Genomic DNA, 24848 nt, shown 5'->3' on the forward strand with positions numbered 1-24848 from the left:
TGGACATGTTCTGTGAGACGGCATGGGAAGCAAATTGTCACCAATTAGAAATCCATTCCCTTTTTACACTACATCTCAACAAAAATACATATATTATGGCTAGAAGAAAATGGGAATGTTGGATGCTTATGTAAAAAAGAGTTGGGAAAAAGCTTATAAATTACATTTTATGTTTCTAAAAGTTGTGTATGATTTTACAAATCCTTAGTTCCACTTTGCACTCTTTATGCAGATACAGAGTTGTGTGTGGAGATGACCAGTAACTTGTCATTATCTTGGAATCAGTGCCATTTCTTTCTAAAACTTTCTTCCAAGTTTGGATTAAAAAAGCATAGATAATGACTCACTGACATAATCATGTCATAAGGCAGAAATATATTGAGTGGGTTATATTTCAAATATACAACCTGTTCCTAGAAGGTAAGAATTCAATCTCTATTTTTAGATAAGATAATGATGTTCCAGAGGATGTGGCAATAATACCAAAGACAATAGGCTTGTGGATTTCTACAGCTATGTTTAGTTAAAGGCTAAAGGTTAATGAAACCACTAGCAGTAGAAAGTTGCTCATGGGTGTATCCAGCATCACTGTGAACACTGAGTTCTCATGAGATGACTTGCCTGGGTCACATTAATGCTGCCTTTCCCAGCCAGCTGCGTGATTCCGAATGGACTGATAGGATTTAAGTAGTATTGCTGTGACACAGTGTCCTGGATGTTATTCCACACTTCAGAAAATACATGCTTCCCTCAGACATAGAATTTAACTTTAAAGACTTTGCATGTCATGAAAGAAACCCTCCCATATTGTTAGCATGAATGTACATGACTGTAACCATGGCAGGAATCTGTATGGTGATTTTTCATAAAATATCAATAAAAATTGCGTTTGATGCAGCTATTCCCACTCGTAAGTATCTTCTCCATGAGTGAAAGACATCATACCACAGTGATGTGTGCACACTCATGTTTATAGCAGCACAGCTCACAATAGTTACATCATAGAAGTGGCCTCTATGCTCACAAACACATGAGGAAAGAAAATATTGTATTTATAAACAATATGCTACTACTCTGGCTTAAATGAATTAATTTGGGTCATTTGCAGGAACATAAGTGCACCTTGAGATAAGTGAAATAAATCACACACATAAATTTAAAAATCAAATGATTTCTTACATAAGAAACCTAAAATAGTGCTCACTACGGCAGCACATACTAAAATTGGAAAGAAATCTAAGATATAAATAGAGAAAATAAAGGGTAGATAATAGCAAATCGATGTTTTGTAAGAGGGAGGAGGACGGAGAGATGGAAGGGATGGAGCAGGTGAAAGGAGAAAAGAACCCAAGATGTGTTAGTGCGGAGACCACTCCCTACAGCGAATGTGACATTACACGCTGCCGCATGTGTGCCCTAAGAAACATAAAAAAAATTACAAAAGGGCTTCGCTGGTAATGAAAATTAGCTACATAATGTTGTAGACAGTTTAGACTGGGACTTTTACTCACTATCTATTTAGTAATCCATTTTCATTTTCACAGATGTTCACTGGGTATCTTCCATGTCCATAGTTTAAGGTGCTTAGCCTCCTTCTTACACTTAGTACTTAAAGTTATAAAATGTAACCATAGATACCATGGAACACACAGGTGGGTGAGAATCATACTCTTTTTGTAACAGCCCTAAGAGAATCTTTTCCTATTTTAGAAGAATAGCTTTGTTTACATTTGTGCCGCGTCCTGTTACCTTCAGTCTGTGAATCTGCCCATAAATAACCTCTCAGCTTTTCTCTAACATGTGCTTTGTGCCATGAGTTTTGTGTCACAAGCAGATATAGGAGAAGAAAAACAAATTGCACCTCTACTCAAATTAGGAACATGGGATATATGTATCCTCTGACAAAAACTAAATACATATTCATGACATCCTATAAATCTAGCAGAAATCAACCCAAGCTTCTAGGTGGCCTTCAACTAGGTCACTCCATGCAGGTAAGAATATATGTTGATTCTGATATGTCTTTAGGGAGAAATTCATGTTTGAAGATTGGGTTCTAGCTCCTTTTGTGTTGCAAAACAGTTTCTGCAGTGGCTTATGTATATTTATAGTGCTTACATTTATTTCTTTGCAGTTCCCCTGTGTAACGCGTCTATTGGCTCATTTTGACAGTATTGGATGAGGCACGATGTTTTAACCTCTTTTCTCTTGTAATTATATAAACATGCACACTGTACATGGCGACCTGGGAGTGATGATCAGAACATCTGTTATGATAAATGAAACAGAGAATGAGAGTTGATTTTTGAATTGTAAAGAACTAAAAAGCCACTCTTTGGATCTGTGGCTTTATGCTAATGGAACGTTTGAAAATGTTGCTGAAAACTGTCACTCTTTATCTTAGCAGAGGTAGAAAGAGCTGGATTTTTACTGTTCTCACATGGGTGCTGCTTAGCTAGGGAGTTACCTTTCTGGGAAGCAGTTGTTAATGTGTTACAGCAATTTGTGTAACAGTTAAACTGTTCTAGAGACAACAGGAAAGTGTCCCAAATTTCTTAAGAACAAAATATTTGAGCTGCACTTTTTCAGTTTCAAGTCTTGCTGCCCTTGGTAAATTTTAGGCCAAAGAGCCAAGAGTCAAGGGGGAATTTAGTAAAATAACTATTACTATCATCATTCTCTTCCCATAACAAGTAATTAGTGGAGTTCGGTGGCACCAGGGGCAGGCAATTTGGAAAGAAAATTCTGCCCATTTTTCGGATTTCTTGCAACCCCTCTTCACATCACGACAGCATATTTCAGGAGAATTATTAGTCAACTTTCCCATCGGTTTGGTTCTCAGCCAAAGGCTCCTTTTAAAAGATTATTTTCAAATTACTCCCCATGTACTTTTTCGCATTGATTTCTAAGCATTTTTTAATTTATTATTTCCATACTTAGTTTATAATTTAAACCCAATTTGACTGTGAATTTTTTAGCATGTTTGAAGCTTGGGAGAAGATTTATCCAAAAGTCACGCACATACTTAGCCCATTGGAAAGTGCTGTGGTGTGAGAGCGGTGAATACCAAGGTGGCCTTGTATCTGTCTGCTCTGAATCTTTAAACCGCTGTCTTGAACCAAATCATCCTTTTGTTTAATTTTCAAGGTAACTGTTCAGTACGTTTATTTCTACAGCACTTGGCTAAACCTGCTGAATCTATATTTGGATATGTTTTCGCTGAAAATAGTCTCCTTTTTGGTTGGGTTCTGTCTGATCTCAATAATAAATAATTATATAATATTCTGTCTCAAATTACCCCATCATGAAAAAGTGTCTCTGTCCATAAAATTACCTCAAATATAAAAGAATTCATTTTATTTTTCAGGGTTCAGAAAATAGTAATTATCTGTAATCCTGTTAGAATGTCCAATATGTATTTTCTTTGAGAAATTTTCCTATGTATGCATAGGTATTTTATTTTTATATCTGTATGTTAGCACATTAACATACACAAAAGGTAATACCTAATTTTTTATGATATGACACAGTTCTAAGAATTTTAAATTATTGTCTTATCTAGTCCCTGCAATAACCCTGCGACACTGGTATTTGTTATTGTCTACAGCCTAGCTCTTTCTTTCCCAACAGGAAACCAGAGTATAGGAATTGTCTTAGGCCACTCAGCAGAAAGAGTGAACAGGTCTGTGAATCCAAGCCAAATAACTTCCAAGGCCTTTCTTTTGTATTTTTATTTTTGGCATCAGAAATCGAACTTAGGATCTCGCGCTTGCCAGGCAGGCACTGTGCCTCTGAGCTGTCTCCCAGCAAGGCCTTCATTTTTAATCATTGTACAATGCATCATGAATGTTTCCATGTCAATAAATGTACATCTACCAAATATTTCAATGATTACAGACTTCTCCTTTGGTGGTTTATACTGTTGTATTGAACCAACCACCAGGTTATATATGTATAATATCCTATAGGTTATTTACTATTAATAATGATTCTGATGTTGTCATCTGTGAACATTTCTAACTTGTGTACTACTTGTATAAATCTTCAGCGTCTGTTACAGCGTCCCTTTCTTGGCAATAGAAATTTATTTCACCTAGTTCCTTACTCAGAGTTTATTATTTGATTCTTCAGCTCATTTCAACTAGATTGACATAAGACGTATTTACTGTACACTTTGTGACACTCACTTAGCCACTGTGTTTTTAACATGAAACAAATGATTAATAGTTAACAGATTAGTAATTCTCATTAGCAAATGAGTGTCAGAAGAAATTTTCATTATTAATATACAGAGTCCATTGAAAAAGTTATGTGCACAGTTCAGCAAAAAAACTTATATAAATGTTTTAGTACTAAATTTATTGAGATTAATAGGTTACCTTTAACCTCTACAATTCCAAGAGGGGCTCCAGGTTCCGGCCATTACTTCTGAATATTTAGTAGTATGCAAGCTGCTTTTGGGTGGCCTCCGTCATTGGGATGATTACATTTTCAGTTTCTTCTCTAAGGTGCAACAGTGTAGTGGTTTTCTGCAACATATGACATCCTCTAGGGGCCCATATGAGGGTAACGCCATGTGTTGGAAAAGCATCCTACTATTTTTCTTTTCCTGAAATATGCCTAGACTTTTTTGGCACACTCTATGTTAGTGACACATAATATTTACATTCATTTTGGGGAATTTGTACAAATACATACTGCGTTTTGGTCATTTTTTAATCCTCTTTCCCCATCTACTCCTCCACCCATTCCCAGGTCCCCTTCGTGTATCTATAGAGTCTACCTCCATGTTTCCTAAGAGCTGCACTGGATTACAATCTGCAGTTCACTTTCAGGGAGTGGTTAGTAGTATTACAGTGTTAAATGAAAATGTGTCGCTGGTGTGTGCATGGGTGTGTGTACAACATGTTGATTCTGTGCCCTGTACACATAACGCTCCATCTCCAGTCCACGGCTGGGAGATGTATTTGACTATAAAACACTGACTTATCTCTTGTCTACTCAACTCCATAGGGAATATTTTGGTCAGTGATACAACTTTGACAGTTTTAGACTCTCTGTTTTTCCCTTTTGTACATAACTAGCTGGTTACTTTAGATTTTTTTCAGACCTTCCTCGTGTATAGAGTCATTGTGAATATGGGCAACTTTGCATACATACGCATGTTGATGTATTGTTTCTAAAGTGAGTTTCTACAGACTTACCACATTGTCTGCCGTTAACATTTCCACAGAACTCTCTGGAATCCCGTTTAGGAAAGGAAAATTACTAAACTTTAATACTTTATTTTCACACTTGCATTTTCCTTGACAATTTTCTGCAGTATTTCTTTCAACAACTGTTTTGCATTCTTCAGTTTTTAAATTTCCCAAGGGAAAAGATATTTATTATGGGATCCTGAATGCTGATGCTCGTTCTAAAAGATACCATATTTTAAATTAATGTCAGTTAGTCTTAGAAATGTAGTTCTTCTTCAGTCAGACTATCATGATTATAAAAATAACTCATGATACTTTATAATTTACAAAACACTTTAACAAATAAATGAGGCTCTCTGGATTGCTTTATGGATTTTCAGAAGAGACGATCTAATTCACATGATTCTCTTAGTTTCCTGTAAAAAAGGAAAATAAATATTGACTACTTGATCAATGTATGTAGTATTTCTGTTAACTTATATTGACATAAAATATGGCTTTAAATTGCCTTCCATTTATTTTGTGTCGATACTTATAACACTCTTATATTCCCTTCCCTTGTGGCTTATTCAGTAATTTATGAAACACACACACACACACACACAAGCACACACATTTGAAATAAACCATGCACAAAGTTAAACCCAAGAAGTCAAAGATGACTGAATTATCTTCCCTCTCCTCAAAGGGTTTGCTCAGGAATTGTAAAGTACGAGAAGATTATGGTCCTTGTTTCTTTTAGAACTATTAGAAAAGAGAAATAAAAAGGACATTGCAAGAAGACTTGTAATCTGTCTGAAAAACTGTGAAATGGCATCTTGAAGGTGGTAATGGTATTATTAAAAGTAGCATGAATTTAATATTGTTAGCAATTTTATAGCTCATTAGGTCTGACCTACAAATAGCTTTTAAAAATGGAAACTACAGCTCTTTTAAGGCATTTTTTTTTTGCTGTAAATTATAGGAACCTCCATTCTGTATACCCCTTGTCAGATGGCTTCCAGGTAACCTTCACCAATGAGAACCAATATTGATACTCAGCTACAGCTATGACAGTTACTACTCCAGTGTGGAAATCACTAAGCACACTTGGGTATCGAGTACTTGAAATGTTTCTTGAAGTTGAACTATACTGAAAATATAAACAAGATATGAAATTACAAAGTTTCGATGAGGAGTAAAAAGGATAAAAATTCTCCTTAATTATATTTTAGATAAAGTCAAATATACTGTTAAATTTTTTAAAGACTTTAAGAATGTTAACAACTTTTCAAAACAGGTAGAATAGTTGTTTTATTGTTGTTTATTATTTCACTTAAAATAGCTGGTGGCACATGCCCATAATTCTAGCACTTGGGAGATTGAGACGGAAGGATTGCCATGAGTTTGATGCCAGCCTGGATATATAGCTACATATATATTGGTTTTTAGTTGTTTGTTTATTTGTTTTAAGGATAAAAATGGAACCTCAGTCATAGATGAAATAGTAGCTGCAAGAATCAGTAAATGGAATTGTACTAGGCTAAAAGCTTCTGTACAGCAAAACATTCAATCAGTAGAATGAAAAGATAACTTACAGAGTGGAAAAAATTGTCAGCTACTCCTCCAACAGAGGACTAATATCTAGACAAAGAACTCTAAAAGGCTAAATTAAGCTACCTAAAAGTAAAGACCCAGTCAAAAAATGGACTAGAGAAATTAACAGTCACTTCACAGAAGAAGAAATACAAAAGGTCAACAAATATTTTTTTTAAAAAAACATTCAGCACATCTCTAGCCATAGAAAAATGGAAATCAAAACAACACTAAGACTCCGTTCTACTCCAGAAGAATGGCAATCATTAGGAAATAAACAATAACAAATGCTGGTGTGGCTGTGGCAAGAAAGGAGCACTTCTTCATTGTTGGTGGGAATGCAAACTAGTATAACCATTGCAGCAATCATATGCAGGTTTCTCAAAGAATTGAAATTAGAAGTTCCATGTGACCCAGTTATCTCTCTCTAGGTATCTTTCCCAAAGAGTTTAAGTCATTATACTACAGCGATACATGCATGCCAATGTTTATAGCAGCACAGTTCGTAATAGTTACGTCCTAGAAGTGGTGTTGATACCAACCAACAGCTGAGTCAAATGAATCAGTCAAAGAAGCATGAAGCATGAATACTGTGTGGTGTCCTTCATTTGAGTGAGACAAAGTACTAGGAAAGAAAATGGCAGATGAATAGAAAGGGACAAAGGGGAAGATCGCATCCAGTACAGAAATAAATGGTCCACAGAAACTAGGAGAGGAGGAAAGGGGAGGAGAGGAGGAAAGGTATATAAGGATAGTCCATGAAAAGGAACCTAATACACCACTCAGTGTGAAAAAACATAAGCCATAATTTGTGCTAAGACAAATAATACCAACACCAGAGGAGGAGGGGGCGGGGAGGCAAAGAAGAAGGGGATTAAAAAACCAAAATAACAAACTGTAATATGGACATGTAATCAGTCCCCAAGATTAATGTAAACTGTGTGAATTATAAATATATACTAATAAAATCAAGTGAATAAATGTTAAAACTAATAAAAAGCAAAAGAAAATGCAACAAAATAATAAACATGAAACCTACGATTCACATATGACAGTAAATATCCTAATAGTATAGAGAAAGAATTTAAAACTGTGGAACATAAATATGTAAGGAGAAACAAAACCATATCTCAAAGTTGTGGCCCAAATAAATAATGTGATTTGTTCCAAATATAATATCAAGTTGCATTCTTAATGTGCCTCATTAATTATGTTATTACTATTAGCCTCTATTTTTATAAAATATTAATTTTCTAGCCTTTTAAATTAGTGTTTCTGGATTAAAATTCAAACATACTTATTGAAGACATCCAGCTTTATCTCACTATATCTGTTATAGCTTGTGTCTGAGTGTCCCCCACAGCCTCATGCAGTCATAGATGAGGCTTCTTCAGAGTTGGCTGGATCTAGGGTGTGACCCTGGAATTGATTCATGGTGCAGTGCTGGCTCCAGGACGCTAGCATTAAGAATGTGAGTGCTTCCAACTCTAAGGAGCCTGGAAAAGATAAAAAGGACAGAAAGACACTGTTCAGGTCCCTTGCTTGCTTTTTGCTACCTCTGCCTGTCAAGAACTCTTCTATTCTATGAAGCCACTCTTTCTTGGAGTCAGCTGATTATGGACTGAAACCTTGGCAAGCTGTGAGCTAAATAAACCTCTCCTCTTTTAACTTGTGGGTGTTGGGTATTTTGTCTCAGCAGCATGAAAAACTAAGACATATTCTAAATGTCCTTTCCAACTCAGAACATATTCATATTTACATTTTTGTTCAGTAACAATTTGACAAATTGCTTCTCACATCTTAGGGGTGATCCAAAGACTGTTATGTATTCTCCCAATTTTGTACCAGGCTGATATTTGACCCAAATTGCCTGGGTTTCTTAAGAATCAGTGTTTCTGTGCTGTTCTTAAACAATCTTAGAATCTTAAAAAGTTTTCTAACTCTCTGATCTCCAAGATAATTTCACCTAACCCTTTCATTTTTCAGAATAGAAAATGGAGATATGATTAGTAAAGGATCTTGCTCATCTAATCATTTTTCCATTCAATTTAATTGACCTATTTTAAAAATCAATATAATTAAAATGTGTGTTCTTGGTCTTTAGTGTTGTTTACAGTGTATGTAGTGATTATTCTTGTGTCTACCTCATCTGCCATGTCTTAATCAGTTCTTATATTTTGATGCTATATAAGAATCAACCATCATGATATGTGTATATATATGTGTGTGTGTATATATATATTTGGCCTTGCACTTGCCATACAGGCATTGTGCCACTGAACTACATCCCTGGCTAAGGTTTTATACTGCTATTATTAAGTAACCATTTCTTGATTTTCCTCTCAGTATATTGAACATCTACTTTAAAATTAATATTATTTGAGTGTATAACTTGGGCTTTTTCTCTAGAATTTTAGCAATCAATTTGTAGACAGAAAAACAAGACACCTGCTTTATATCTACTGTTTGAAAAGGTGTTGGAAATATTAGTAAGTTTATAAAATTAAAAGCTTATTTATGTCTAAAATAAAGCATATTTATTTGCCATTGAACAATCAATCTTTGTCTGGTGGTCCTAGTTCACTATTTGTTGACAGTTGATTTCAGTTTATATACTACTTTTGACTTATTATTCCAGACTGAGACATTTCCCTGGTTTCAGTGGTTAGAAATAATTAACAAAATCTATAGTCAGAGCAAGTGTGGTACCTTGCAAAAAACCTAGTGGAAATGCTTTGTAATGATTGGAAGATAAAATGTATTTGGACTTAATCAAGTATATGAAGAGGTTTACAGTGATGTTCCTGTAGAAATGATAGATGCGTATAAGCTGCTGGGTAGTGTAATGAAGCAGATTCCAGTTTGAACAACAGGCAGATCTTCGATGGGAGTTTCCAGGAGGTTATGATCTATTTGTCTTTAACTCTTCTTTGCTCATAATTTTTACCAATAATGTGGATATATAAATGAACCTGAGTATGACCAAAGTCTAGGGGAGAGAAAATTTCATACAGCTTTACATTTTAATGACTTGCTCTGATACTTTGGAGATTGGGCCAATTAATATTAGCAGTTGATTATAGAATTAGAATCTTAATAGTTTTAACTAGACAATCAGACCAACTATAAATAGGTGACATTAATTAAGGGCACATGTAAAATGAAAATGTAAGAAAATAGTACATAATAATAAGTTGTTTCAACAATATATTTAAGCTGAATTGACAAATTTTCTTCTCTTGAAAAATATATGGTTCATTTTATTTGTGTTCAGGAGCTAGCAACACTATTATAATTTACTTTGCTTGGACCCACTTGGAATCTAACACTGAGTGATAGGTACATGGAACAATAAAAAGATTTGGAAGTTTTTACCTGAATAAAAGAAACGCAATTGGAAGATGAAACCTGCTTTCAAATTATAGTAGAAAGTTAAGTGTATCACAATCAGAACAAATCATTGGAAAATTCAAAAAGGCAGATGCTTAGTGTTAGATATTCCCTAGAGAAGCGCTAGACTACTACTGAAGACATAAAGTTCACCATTCAGGGTGACCGATTTGTAAAAATGCAAGAAAGACCTTTGGAGTATTCACTGAATGAGCTTCACAGGTAATCTACTGATCATTTTCTTCTATCCTTGTAAGTAAAGGAATAGTGCAATTTGAGTACTTATTACATACAAATACTTGCAGACTAATTTAACTTGCGGTCTTTTTGAAAGAAAAAAATTAAAATTACAACATAAGGAAATAAGTTTACAACAATTACAATATAAGGAAATAAATGTAAGCATTTTCTTTGTGATCTTTCTCCTCTTCTCTGCCCCCAACTTTTATTATATTGACAACATTGATGAGACAGTTGTTAGTGTTTTTCCATATTTGTTTGACACTTTACATGTGAACTCTTTACAATTTATCTCTTAAGACCAAATGTACATTCGTGCATAACCACAGTCATCATTTTGCTGAATTAGAAGACACATTTCTCTGGATGTCACTTAATATCCAGAATATTTAAAAAGTCATCTTTGAGAGTAAATTTGATCAAAATTAAAGAAGCATAATGATTTTATTCTCTGGATAATGACTTGTACAGTATTAAAGGTAAGAAAGTTACTTTTCCCAAAGTTTTTAGAGAGAAAATAGTATGATAGTAGACTGAGAAAACTACTCTGTCTTCCAGGAGAATAACAGGTGATTTGTGATTCAGAACTCGATTCTTGTATTAAAAGTCTATGAAACACTGATTGTACCTTCTTTATGACAAGACCTATTTAAACAGTTTCAGAGGTTAGGCGTAACATTGGTTTGTATATCCATCATGGATTTATGAGTCACACAAGCTAGTAGTTAAAATTGATCTGAAAAAAGCTTTGGCTAGGTTTTAGCAATTGACTGATAAATTTTTATTTCAAATCTTTGTAATGATGTTCTTCTGTCAATCAGAGATCACACAGGGAGAATTTCAATGTTGAGTGTGCTGTATAAACCAGGTATCCCTTAATATTTTGTGTTTCATAGCTGCAAAATCAAGTTGGCAACAGTGCCATTAGAAAGAAGGGTATTCTCCTATGCTTCTCTCCTCCCTTTAGAACCTTTGATGCAGTGATGAGGTTTATTAGGTTTAACAAAAACTTGGAAAAAGGAACTGCAGAGCTTGTGTGAGTGAGATGTGACAGCCCTACCTAAGTTTGAAGAATCTGAAAGAAAAAAGCTTTGAGAAGATTTATCTTATGTGTTTTTTGAACTTGAAAATTCTAAAGGGATAAGAAAGCAGTAAATTTTACTCAAGTCTTATAAAGAATATGACATTTGAAAAATAAAGATTGATCCCTGGATTCTCAAAAATGTGAAATTGATGATTGCATTATAAGTCTAAGGAGAACACATGGATATTACTAAACTGTGGTTTAAAAATCATGCAGTTCTTATATTCTTCTGTTGCCCTGGACTTATGATTTGTGAACTCCACAGAATAACATTTCATTCTTCACAGTCTGCATGCTTATGAAATGCATAATTATGACATTTTATGGTAAAATATATACAAACCAGTGTCTCACCTAATCTCAGAAACTGTTTATGGTAAAAGACGGAGGCAAACCCCTTCACAGGAGTGACATGGCACAAAATGGTTACTAATTTTAATTTTAGGAAGACAAAGAGCTCTAGTAAAATCATGTAAATAAGTTTGCTTTTATTATTCTTTTGTAAGTTCAAATTGTTGTTATTTAATTAATAGCAATTTTAAAATAAGTTACACTGTTATAAGGTGAATTCTCAACATTCTTAAAAATTTATCATTTTTTACTTCACAAAGAAAGCGTGCATAATATATATTCTGTCATTTTCTGCCCATCTCCACATCTGCAAATTACAGGGAACTGCCTCTTGCTTATGAGAACAAGTTTTCTTCCTTCCAAGGTTTAGACTGTTTCCCACTTAAGGTCTCGAGGCTCCTTACTCCATCACTTGTTCCCTTTCTCTCCTGTTTGATTCTTTTTCTGTGCATCTGTCTCAGTTACTTTTCTTGTTGATGAAACAAAATACTCGATACTAAAAAGAAAAGAAGGAAAGGTTTGTTTACCTCACAGTTTGTATGGCTTCAGTCCATAATCAGCTGATTCCCGGGTGGTGTGGATGGCGGACAGGGGTGACAAAGGAGAAACAGTTCATGGTGAACAGAAGGTGGCAGAAAACGGAGTCAGTGACAGCTCTTCTATCCTTTCTGTCTTATCCCGGGTACTCAGGGCAGGCAGCACTCACACCCTTAATTCCAGTGTGCTGTGAGTCAACCCCAACGTCACACTCTCTAGATCCAGCCACCTCTGAAAAACCCTCTCCTCTGACCACATGAGGCTTTGAGTGGACTTCTAGACCCACGCCATAATAGCATGTAAGAAAGTTTTGCCATAAAAGAAAAAAGGCCAAAATACCTAGAGATTTTATGGTCCTTTCTACTAACTCCTGTTTGTGGCTACTTCTTAACATATATACGAGATGCAAGGTATATAACTATACTGTGAATCTCTGTTCATCAGAAAGAAAGATTTGTGTTTTCATTGTTTGATCATTGTATTAATGTGTATATCTTGTAATCTGAACAAGTCTAAGGAGAACACATGGATATTACTAAACTATGGTTTAAAAATCATGCAGTTCTTATATTCTTCTGTTGCCCTGGACTTATGATTTGTGAACTCCACAGAATAACATTTCATTCTTCACAGTCTGCATGCTTATGAAATGCATAATTATGACATTTTATGGTAAAATATATACAAACCAGTGTCTCACCTAATCTCAGAAACTGTTTATGGTAAAAGACGGAGGCAAACCCCTTCACAGGAGTGACATGGCACAAAATGGTTACTAATTTTAATTTTAATTTTAGGAAGACAAAGAGCTCTAGTAAAATCATGTAAATAAGTTTGCTTTTATTATTCTTTTGTAAGTTCAAATTGTTGTTATTTAATTAATAGCAATTTTAAAATATTTTAAAAATATTCATATAAAATATTCACAACACTGTAATATAATAGAAAGAATAAAAACATCAAGAAAAATGAGCAAATTAACCTGAATTTACCTTTCAATACCTCCATGACTGTTGTGAGATGATAAAGGAGGTTTATTGTGGGGACCACTTTCACTGTCACCAACAGAGCCACTGCTATCATGGGCCTCGTGGAATCTTTCTTTTCGTGCAGCTTTAACGTGGATCCTACTGAGTGACATTTGCTGTTCCCTCCTTTCACGGAAATGTGACCTTGCATTGTCCTTAAACAGATTCATCACTCATACTGTTTCAGTCTTATTTGAATGGTGCTTTTCTACAAGATTTTGCACTGTTCCCCTTGTTTTGCACGTCTCCCTGGTGTGATCTGAAGTGTGGCATTGCTCTGCCTTGTTCTCTTTCTCTGCAGATGAGATCTCCTCCATAACCTGTTGCTGGTAGGAGATGATCACTCAGGTGAAAGACAGAGAAAGAAAGAAACAGAAGGGACATTAGTGTGTCACTTCTTGTGCATTATAGCATATAAATAGCATGTTGAAATTTACAGAATGTCTTTTTCAGTGTATCTTGTTTATATTATGTGGAATTTGTTAGCAGATATCAGTAACTTATTGCTGCTTATATTATAAAATGTTAAACTACTATATCCCTGAATAGTGCTCATTAATGTCAGTAATAAAAAACCTTAAAATTAGTTTCAGGCTACTTTTTATTTTGAAAGCATGAAGTGTGGAATCTGTCAGTGAGATTGTTGATAAAGCCGAAGCCATTTGCAAAATGACTTTTTAATGAGAAATGGATAAAGTCTTTTTGAATAATGTAGTATGCATCACTATTTGTTCAATCATTTAATGTCAAAAGTTTATATTCCAGGGGCTGGGGATTTAGCTCAGCGGCATAAGCACCTGCCTTGCAAGCACACAGTCGTGAGTTCAATCCCTGGTACCAATAAAAAGGACAAAGACCAAAAAAAAAAAAAAAAAAGTTTATATTCCAAGTACAAAAACATAATGGATTGCATTGAGGATGTTGAATAACATTTTTGATGGCTTTGTTTCAGTTTGGGGCAGCTGCTACCATCTAAAGTTTTTTTTAAAAAAATAGTTCAATAAATGACTTAAAAATATTTTTACAAGTTAAGAGAGAACACTACTGGCTCAATTACGATCACGTGATATTCAATGTCATATACTAATTATATTTCAAGATGTCACTCATTTATCAAATTAAAAATTTTTAGAAATGTTTTCTCGTCTTGAGTAACACTAGTGGGAAAAGTTAGTTGCAATTCAAAGTTTTAGTGTATTTTCTTATTTGTATTCTTTAATTCTCATTATATATTTGATGGTAGGTTTTTTAAATACTCAGTTTGCTTTCAGTAATATTGCCTTAATTTTTACTGCTTTTTATAAGAGGACACTCTGTAATCATCAACTAGTGATTTCCTGTATTTATTTTTTTCTTTGAAAGTATGTATTATTTCTACCCATTATCAGTTTTGTTTATTGTTCCCCACTTTATATGTTCCACTTTTGTATCCTGAACAACTATTTGTGAAAGGACAGCATGTAAACGTTAGCTAGTTATTTCTTACTGTTTCTTCTCTGAACGTGTGTGTTATTTCTATCCATTTTCTGTTTTGTTTAGTCTTTCTTTAAATAAAATTTTTAAAAAAATTACTGCTTTTGGTATCAAACTTTTATGCGGTTTTTTAAAACCGAATCTTTAAATGAATGATCTATCCCTGCCGAAATAGTACTCTAATGGAAGGTAGCGAGGCACCCAGACTGAGAAGCAGACCACGGCACTGTAAAAATACTTCACATCCCTTCCTTACCATTTACTCCACTAATTCCATCAAAACCTTTCTATTTAATATTTTGGACATAAAACCACACAGAACTCTTTTTTTGTGCATGGCTTCTTTCCTTTAATATGTTTTTTTGTGGGGTTTATCTCATGCCACTCTATATAGTTCTTGGTTGATTTATGTACTTCGTATTGTTTTGAACTTTCTGGTATGAATTTTTTGATGAGTCTAAGTACATATTTCTATAGAATATATAGCCCACGATGAACTGCTAATTCACAGAACTTGTGTATTTTCAATGTAGGAGATCTGATCATTTTTAAAGTTATTTTAGATAGAATGGTAGTTCTTTGATGTCAGTTTTTCTTTTTTCTAGTATATTGACAGTACCATGTTACTATTTGGATATATATTGAATATGTGTTTTTATTTCCTTTTCCTTATCCGTTTTAGGCAAAATATTTTGTCATTTTTCATATTAACTTCTGATTACATGCTACTTCATAGTTTTTTAGTCTTAGTTCTATTTTACAATATACACTCTAAACAAATATTCCTTTTACCTTAATTTTACTATTGCTAAAACATTACAATCTTTAATCTTGTTTATGTACTTGTCACTTGTTGCAGTTTTTCATGAACTTTAATTCATGATAATTTTCAGAGGATAATGTTGTATTTAGAGTCAAAATTAATATTTATAAATTCATGTTTACTCTCTAATACTTTATTTATGTAAGCATCATAGCGGTTCCTCTATAATTATTCTTTTTCCACTTAAAGAACTGGCTTATTTCATCTTAGTACTTAAGTGAAAGTGTATCAGGAATACATTCTTTCAGTTTTGTTATTTTATTTGGTACAAACAATGCTTTAGTGAAAAGAACATGAATATTATAGGAATTCTTATGTTGTCCCCTACTATTTATGGATGGTAAACCTTATTTTGTGATTTTTACATTAATAAGGCATCAGCATTCCTATTTGTTTTCTAGAAGTCGTTTTAAAATAAGCGATTATCAGCATTATCTCTTACGTGTCTTTATAACATCTACCATGGTGATTATGCTTTTTTGTTCTTTGACTGATTCATGTGTTGAATGTTATTACGATGTTCCAAAATTCAAAAAAAAAAAATAATTGAAAAACATTTTTACTGCTAATAGGCTTCTGAAATCTACTCAACTTTTTAGAGTCTCAAAGGTAATGATTCTTCTGATCTACCCAGACACACCCACAAATGTGGCTTCTCAGCTGATTAAGTTAATAATTAAGCTTAACCATCACTCTATCAAAACTTGCTTTGCACATGACAAGGGCATAGAGCTATTTGAAATTTCTCTTTCTTTGCTTCAGTTGTTGTTCTGTGGTTATGGAAGATAACTTGCCTATAAAATTCCCTTTATATGGATGTTTGAAGATTTTTCCTAGATGAAACATTAGACTCTGATTTTGAGTAAATATGAATTAATTATTCATTTTAATTAAGGTAGAAAATTGGTTATGCCAAAGAATTTCAAAGGCTTTTTTAAATATTCAAAGGGGTGATAAATATGTGATCTTGAAGTCTGCATTATTTATACTGGAAAGAAGTAAAGGTTAAGAAAATTTTAACCTGTCAAACACTGACCTTCTCTGTACCTTGTATCATAGAGAAATTAAAGCTCTGAATTGAGGAATGTAGAAGATTCACTTTTTATTTCATTTTGTTAATCGAAAGTTATCGTGTAATTGGATTTTTGTTCCTAATTAACTTTATGATGCTTTACAGTTAGTTTTTTCTATTCTTTATATAAGATTTTATATTTCTAATTTCACCTCATTCCATGCTGAAGTTATCTCATATTTGATGCAATTTTGGATGTTTTTCCAGAGTGACATTTGGAGGAAAACTACTAGTTTCTAGTGGTTTAAGCAAGATTTTGAGTGCAGCATGGACAGATTACAGCACTTATTAAATGCATGATCTTTGGCCTAAGAGTCCTATCTTGTAAAACAGTACTGCTTCCAATAGTTTTAGGGGTTCAGTGGAACATATTATACATATCCAGTGCTTATACTTGGTAGTTCATCTTCCCATGATTTTATGAGATAACCTTTCCCCTCTACAACTCTTATGTAGTAGCTTCTCATTATCCATTTTTCAAAAATAATGAATAATCTCAGACTGAGGTTTAGTCCAACTGCCCAAATTCAACCAGAAGCAACTCAAAGATCCAAAAATATGAACCTAGTCTGGCTCCATATAAAAATGATATAGTTTGGCTTGGAACACTCACTGGATATGTAAATATTTGTTATCCTCAGTTTAACATAAGTAACTGATTGCTTTAACTATTTTCATGGTACTACCTCAGAGGAAATTAATTGCTGTCATAACTATACCATCAAATTGTTTAAAATCTGAAAAAATAAAAGAATTTCACACTAAAACAGTATCAAGTAGCAAATTTTCCTGTGCCTTCTGATTATAAACATGTCATAACCCTGTGGTCTCTTCTGAGATCTCAGGCTTCATAGGTAGAGGAGTTATTACAATCATGACTTCTTATTAAGTCTGAATAAGTACTTTGCTAATTGTGATCTGACCTTCATGCATCTTGGTAAGATGTGAATTGCTGGCTGTGGAACTGGCTTATTCAAGGGAGTTTAATTTGTGAATGATTGTGATGAAAGTATATGATGTGAAATTTAAGGTGTAGAAAGATAAATGCTCTAATTTATTTTCAGAATACTAGTATCACAGTGACACAGGTTGAAGAAAGTTCAGTATCAAGTTTTTCCCCTTTTATTCCATCCACAAAACAAATAATTAGAGTTTCTGTTGGAGCCAAAAGTTTCCATTTGCTGCCAGCTGAAAAGAGAGCCGTGGTATCAGAACGGGGGAAGGCAGGAACACAACCCAGTGATACGGCTGCCGAGCAGCTGGTGGAAGCCAGCAGACTGAGGGGACGTGTTTTCAAATTACGTGGCACATTTTGTGGCCAAAGTGATATGCTACCGTGGTACTTATTGATGAAAGGTTTTGCTTTTTTTTCTTGAGTGGTGTGTTTTATAAATGTCATGTGTTCTCCAAAAAAAAAGGACTTAGCCGTTCTTTCTACTTTGTTCTCATTCTTATAGTAAGGTCCTGGGGTTTGCAGATATTTGGGACTGTTAATAAAATAAGCATCGTAAGATTTGTGCTGAAGAATTCTAACTTCTGAGTCAGTGGAGACAAATTTTATTCCATTTCCTCAATTCTTAGCTTTGTGTTTTAAGTAGTTACAGATTATTGTTAATTCTGAAATTTGCCTACAAAACCAGGACAATTTTGCCAATGTGGACTTAACAAAAAGTATAAACCCTGTGTATTTAAATCACACGCAGCCATACACAAAAACAGGAAACTTCTGACATTTTCTGTGTGTTCTAAGAACTGGGAGATTGTTCTCTTTATTGTTGCAGGTGGCATTTTTGAATATGTGGAATCTGGCCCCATGGGTGCTGAGGAACTTGCGTTCAGATTTGCTGTGAACACCATCAACAGAAACAGAACTTTGCTGCCCAACACCACTCTGACCTATGACACCCAGAAGATAAATCTCTATGACAGTTTTGAAGCATCCAAGAAAGGTAATGGATAGATATTTGGCATTCAGATTTCAGGATTTTGGATTTCCAGGTATTTTTAAGAGCATTTGAGTTCTGTGACAATAACTATTAAGTTGTTAAGAATGTTTGAATGCTAAGATTTTTTTCTTGAAACGTGTGTAATTTTTATCACAGAAGGTAAGGTACTATAATTTTCGTTTGCAAAAAATTACTTACAACATGAATGCAATTAATTCTGGGAGATGTTGCTTTTTACTTATTGATCCTCCTGATCTGTAATTAAACTATAACTATTTTTTTAAGTATCAGAGAATTTTGTCAAGTTTTGCTCTGCCCCTTCCATTTTAATGTGCATTAATCTGTCAGTTTTATGAAGTTATTACTGTAGTTTCAATCGACTGACTATCATGAGAGTCCTGTAGTTACAAGTGACTTCAAACATTCAGTCCTACCTTAACATTTTATTGGAAGATTTTAATCAAGTATTAATTTATGTATATTCCATGCTCACTTTAACCACTTCATGTGTTTTCTTATGACTAAAAATAAATGACAAGTGATATAAAAATGTATTATGTAAATAAATAATTAGAATTTTTGTATATGTTTTGTATAGTATAAAACTAAGTGACATGAATGGAAAACAACTTTATGGAATATCAGTTTAATATTTATATGGAAAGGAAGTAATAGACAGATTATTGCCAAAGCATTGTTGTAACCAAGTATTAGTCTTAGTAGTAAATGTGTTTGAGAGTTATTTTCATAGTGTTTTATAGCCCATCTTTTCTCTTAAATATAGGTAATCTTTTAGTCATCTTTACATAGTTAATATTAATATAGTAAAAATAAACACTCATTCTGTGTTTTCTCAAAGAAATAAGTTTACAAACATATGTTGTCACTTCGTACTTTTAAATAATATTTGCCTTTCTGTAATACTAGTTTATTAGTTGCATTACAGTAGTGGAAATGTGTGTAACTATTTGTAATTCCAAGTTGGTGGCTTGTTAGTATTAATTGCAGTTGATAAAGTACAATATTGCTCAAGATGAAAGTACCATGCTTTTCCCCAGCAAACTTGTGTTTATCAAAGCTGTATTCTGCCTGCCCTTTGAATTCATATCTTTACGAATACAAATAAGTCTCCGCATTTCGTAACAGTGTCACGGTGATGAAAGGTTTGGAAGGCTAAAAAGAAAAGGTTAAAGTTTAGTGCAAAATGCTGAATTTGTCATCATAATTGCAAAATAAGTCATTAATAGCAAGACAAGTGCATTTGCTTAGTGGCATAGTTCATGATTATTTTCATTAGGAAGAAGAAGCTCTTCCTCTAATGAAAGCACTCAGGCCAAAGGATATGGAATGAGTGCAGTATAGATAAAATATTAATAGATTTCTTAATGGTGACTTCACAAAAACACATGCTAGGATCCTCTGACAACAAACAGGGTATGCCCTGGTGAAATTATGGAGTAATTACATCATCTGATTTCCAAAACATTTTAAAGAATTTACAAATATTGTCACCCATTAAAACTCATTGGAAATCAGAGCCATCAATTGACTTTGGCCCAAAGCTAGTAAAAACTGAAATAATTGTCTGAGTAATTTTCTTTGTGATACAAGTATTAAAAGGGTCAATGCCATTGGTTTGGATCTTGTGAAGCCTTTTTTTGTTGAGCTGTTGCTGCTTAGGGAACACAGAAATATGCGAAAGAATAGCATTAGGGATAGAACCAGTGTGGTTTTAAGTATTTGCAGGGCTTGAAAATGTATACTTCAATAATTATGTCAAGAATTAAGTATAAAATAATACACTTCAAAATTTTTATGTTTTCGATTGTGTTTCTAATGCAAGAAAAAAGATATTAGATGGTAACTTCTGGCATTTTCTCTGATACTTTATCTCTGGTATCTTAAGTAATACTGTTTTGCACAATTATTTCATAATTTGATATATTACAACTTGCATTATCATTTTACTCATGCATTATTTTAAACGACTTCTTTGACAGCTGACAACTAGAAGTTGAAATACTTGAAGATATTTTATTTAAATAGCCAAATGTAATGATTTTAGTTTGTCTTGGTTTATCATTTTTCGATAACTCTGGAAAAGTTTGTTCTTACCATATGTGAATTAAAATCCCATGTTAAGTGAGAAATTTCAGGCTCCACGCTTTCTACTGATTGAGAATTTGTCACTACTTAGAAACTAAGGATTTATACACTCAGCATCAGTGTATTAAGATCAAACTAGATTTCTGAAGAAAAGAGAATATTTTCAACTAAAAGTTAATTATTAAATATCCCTCTGTTTAAGAATGCATTGATCATACTGTATTTTTTACAGAAAATGCTACAGCAAAATATCAGAAATTTTCATAGTATAGTCATAAATTACTCATTTTGGTGAACTGAGTCTGACACCTAGTTTATGTTCAAACCCTAAATAATAGTGCTCTTGTTAAGTATAATGGAAAAACAGATACTGGTGTTGGTCCAGCGGGGTCTCTCAGATAAGTGACAAGGACTTCACTCCCTCCACAAAATAGGTAGTAAGTTCTTAACTCATGGAACAAGAATTTGAGATGCATCCAGTGTGAAGAGTCATGCAGATTTATGAGGCTGAGTTAGAAAATAAGGAAGAATAAGAAAAAGACTACAATTAAAAATAACGAGGTGGGGCACACTGCCATGCAGAGCTTTAGACAGCCGGGCCACTAAAGCAATTTAGGTCCATTAATTCCTCTGCTCTGGTTGCTGTGGTCCCAGGGGAACCCTTATTGCTTGTGCAACTTGGTTCTTATGAAACAATTGTCCTTATGATACAGAAGAATGAAACTCTCAACCTACTGGATGACCAGTACCAGTTCCTGAGTCTGTGTTCTCTAAATCTGAAGAATAACTTTTTGGAACAATGGAGATTAGGAGCAGAAATATTTATTGAGAGAAAGAAAGCTTTTGTTTCAGAGAGAGACACAAGAGGTCCCTAATGGGTTACCAAAATATCTTTACTAGGAACTTTTATAGAGTAAAACCACATGGTGAGACAGGTCCAAGATGGAAAAAACATGGGCATTCACAAGACAGATGGGCATAAGGTGGGGCAGAACTATGATCAACCAATAAGATTAATTGTTCAGGTAAAATTGACCATTTCCGGGACAAACAGGGAAGTGAGTCACATAGGAAGCAGGCATGCTTAACAGCAGTGACTCTTCCTGTAGGAGGTTGGGATGGTGACTTTTGGCTTTCTTAAGGTGCTCCATACCTATGCAGAATATCAGCCCCTGATGTTTATATTATGGATGTGGTTGCATTTGTTTTGCCTTCTGTCTTGAGATCTGGTCTTCAGCAGAGGTAGTTTGTCTTCTCCAAGGTTGCAAGGTATCTGGTCTTCTGCACTAGCTCCTTCAAGGGTCCAACCCTGTCTGACTGCTGTTTCTAACTAACTCAAGTGCCTGAAACCCTTGGAGAGGTAGGATGGAGTCGGTCCCCCTGTCCTCACTGGGAAGATGCTTCTCCTTGGAGGAAGCAGTGTCATCTTGGGATGCTCCGCCAAGTTTCACTTTATGTAGAACCTGAGGTGATCACAGCTTCAGAGGCTTCTAGGTGTCACTCTAGGAGGATTTAGAAGCAGCCTGCAAACTCTGAAAATTACTTTAGTGACTCTTGGTGACCTCTGCCACCAAGGCGGATGTGATAGATTAGGAAAATTGAAAACAAATAGACATTATAATGCAAGCATTCATTCCCTGATGGAAGAGCAAGCCTCTTAAGGTGTTGAGCAGGAATCTGATCCAGATGAGGATGAAAGGAGACAAAAAGTCTCCCTTACTTGTTGCCTTTGTATCAGTATTTCTCCTACCCGACCTCAAAACCATTGGCAAATTATGTCATTTTTAGACATTTTTTAGTTTACAGTTTGTTCATTTAAATGGGAAAACTTCATGAGGAGCTTCTAAACATTTATCCTGACTCCTCCTTCATCACTCAGTGAAACAAATTTATGTCCCAGACTAGATCTTCAGATAAAGATAATTTTCATGTTTCCAACTGTTACTTATTTTCTAGCCCAAAGTCAACATTTACTGCAGCGTTCCTTACAGAATTTCAAGTCTTGACACCAATCTGTTTTAATCTGAATGTCTTCTCCTTTGTTTATATTTCCGGTGGGTACAGACTAATTTAAGCACATCCCTGTGATCCCAGCACTTGAGCGGGTAATGCAGGAAGAGCACTGGGAGTTCCAGGCCAGCCTAACAAGACCTGAGCTAAATAACTAAATAAATAAGGATAACATAAAAGATGTATAACATTGAAAAGGCAGGCATATCAAGATAACCGGATATCTAATCATGTTAGAGTTCTTTCTCCTCAGTGAACTTAATCAGTATGGAATCACCCTCCAGTGCTACAGCAAGTCTTGCACATGTTGGCACATAGAACTGAACTTGTGTCATGGGCTGTGTATAATCTTTACCTTTGCTTGGCCATAGCTAATTGTATGGGAAGAATTGTATGAGATCAAATGGCTTTGGATTAAGAATTTAAAATTATAAGGATAATCGGAGAATTTAAGAAGTCACACTGTTTTTCCATCTCACTGATAAATTGCTTGAATAAACATTTCCTCCCTTAATTTAAAAAAAAAATTGTTTTTTTCTTTTCACCTTTCTTTGTTACCTTGACCCCTTTTTTTTGTGGTGCTGGGGATGGAACCCAGGGCTTTGTTCATGCCAGGTAAAAGCACTAGGGCTGAGCCACATCGTTAGGCCACAACCTTGACGTTAATTACAAATTCCCTGACATTAAGATACAAGCAATTCAGTGAATTAATTCTGTAACAAGTGAAAATGTACAGTGTGAGACAAAATGCAAAAATTAATGATCTGTAGGTGTCATATTACAGACAAAATCTCGGTTCAGGCCGATGTCTTTGGGTTTTAGTGATGCCGCTTTCTCTGCTGGCTAACAGACTTCTCGCTCCTTGCAGCCTGCGATCAGCTGTCCCTTGGCGTGGCTGCCATCTTTGGGCCCTCACACAGCTCCTCGGCAAACGCAGTGCAGTCCATCTGCAATGCCCTGGGTGTGCCCCACATTCAGACCCGCTGGAAGCACCAGGTGTCGGATAACAAGGACTCCTTCTACGTCAGTCTCTACCCAGACTTCTCGTCCCTCAGCCGTGCCATCTTAGACCTGGTGCAGTTCTTCAAGTGGAAAACCGTCACAGTTGTGTATGACGACAGCACTGGTAAGAGGAATCAGCAGCCTTGGGGTTCAGATGCATGGCTTTCTGGGTCCCACTTCACATTTCCAGAGGACTCCTGTGTTCTTTTATTTCTTTGTGACTATTTTCCTATCCATGAGCAAGGGATGTCTTTCCATTTTCTGAGATCATCTTCAATTTCCTTTTTCAGTGTATTATAATTTTCACTGTATAAGTCTTTCACTTCTTTCGTAAGAGTAATTCCTAAATATTTCATTTTTTTGCTTGCTAATGTGAATAGTCCAGTTTCTCTTATTTCCCTCTCTGTAATTTTGTTGTTCGTGTATAGGAATGCTATTGATTTCTGAGTATTGATTTTGTATCCAGCCACATTACTGAATTTATTTATTGTATCTAAGAGTATTTCAATGGAGTTTAGGGGGTCTTCTATGTAGAGTATCATGTCATCTGCAAACAATGATAATTTAACTTCTTCTTTTCCTATCTTTACCCCTTTTATTTCTCTTTCTTGCCTAATTGCTCTGGCTAGTACTTCCAGTACTATATTAAATAGGAGTGGTGATAAAGGACATCCTTGTCTTGTACCCGATTTTAAAGTAAAGGCTTTCAATTTTTGGCCATTTAGTATGATGCTGGCTGTTGGTTTGTCATAAATGGCCTTTATTATATTGAGGTAAAGACCATTTATTCCAATTTTCTGTAAAGTTCTTATCATGATTAAGTGTTGGACCTTATCGAAGGCTTTTTCTGCATCTATAGAGATGATCATGTGATTCTTATTTTTGGCTTTATTGATATGGTGGATTACATTTATTGATTTGCGTATGTTGAACCATCCTTGCATTCCTGGGATGAATCCCACTTGGTCATGGTGTATAATCTTCTTGATGATTTGCTGGATCCTATTTGCCAA

The 24848-nt window shown here is 34.6% G+C and overlaps 1 protein-coding gene across 6 annotated transcripts in view; it reads left to right on the forward strand.

The window, feature by feature from the left end:
* Positions 1-24848, forward strand: part of Grik2 (glutamate ionotropic receptor kainate type subunit 2) — a 611950-nt gene that overhangs the window by 193490 nt on the left and 393612 nt on the right. For all 6 annotated transcript variants that reach the window (XM_063253933.1, XM_013148503.3, XM_063253934.1 and 3 more), the window contains 2 exons: positions 18553-18720; positions 23702-23959. In XM_063253933.1, coding sequence (XP_063110003.1) covers positions 18553-18720; positions 23702-23959 — 426 coding nt within the window. The remainder of the gene's footprint in view (positions 1-18552; positions 18721-23701; positions 23960-24848) is intronic.

Source organism: Cavia porcellus, unplaced genomic scaffold (genome assembly GCF_034190915.1).
Source record: "Cavia porcellus strain 051 isolate PalLab524CR breed Dunkin Hartley unplaced genomic scaffold, mCavPor4.1 scaffold_7, whole genome shotgun sequence".
NCBI lineage: Eukaryota > Metazoa > Chordata > Mammalia > Rodentia > Caviidae > Cavia > Cavia porcellus.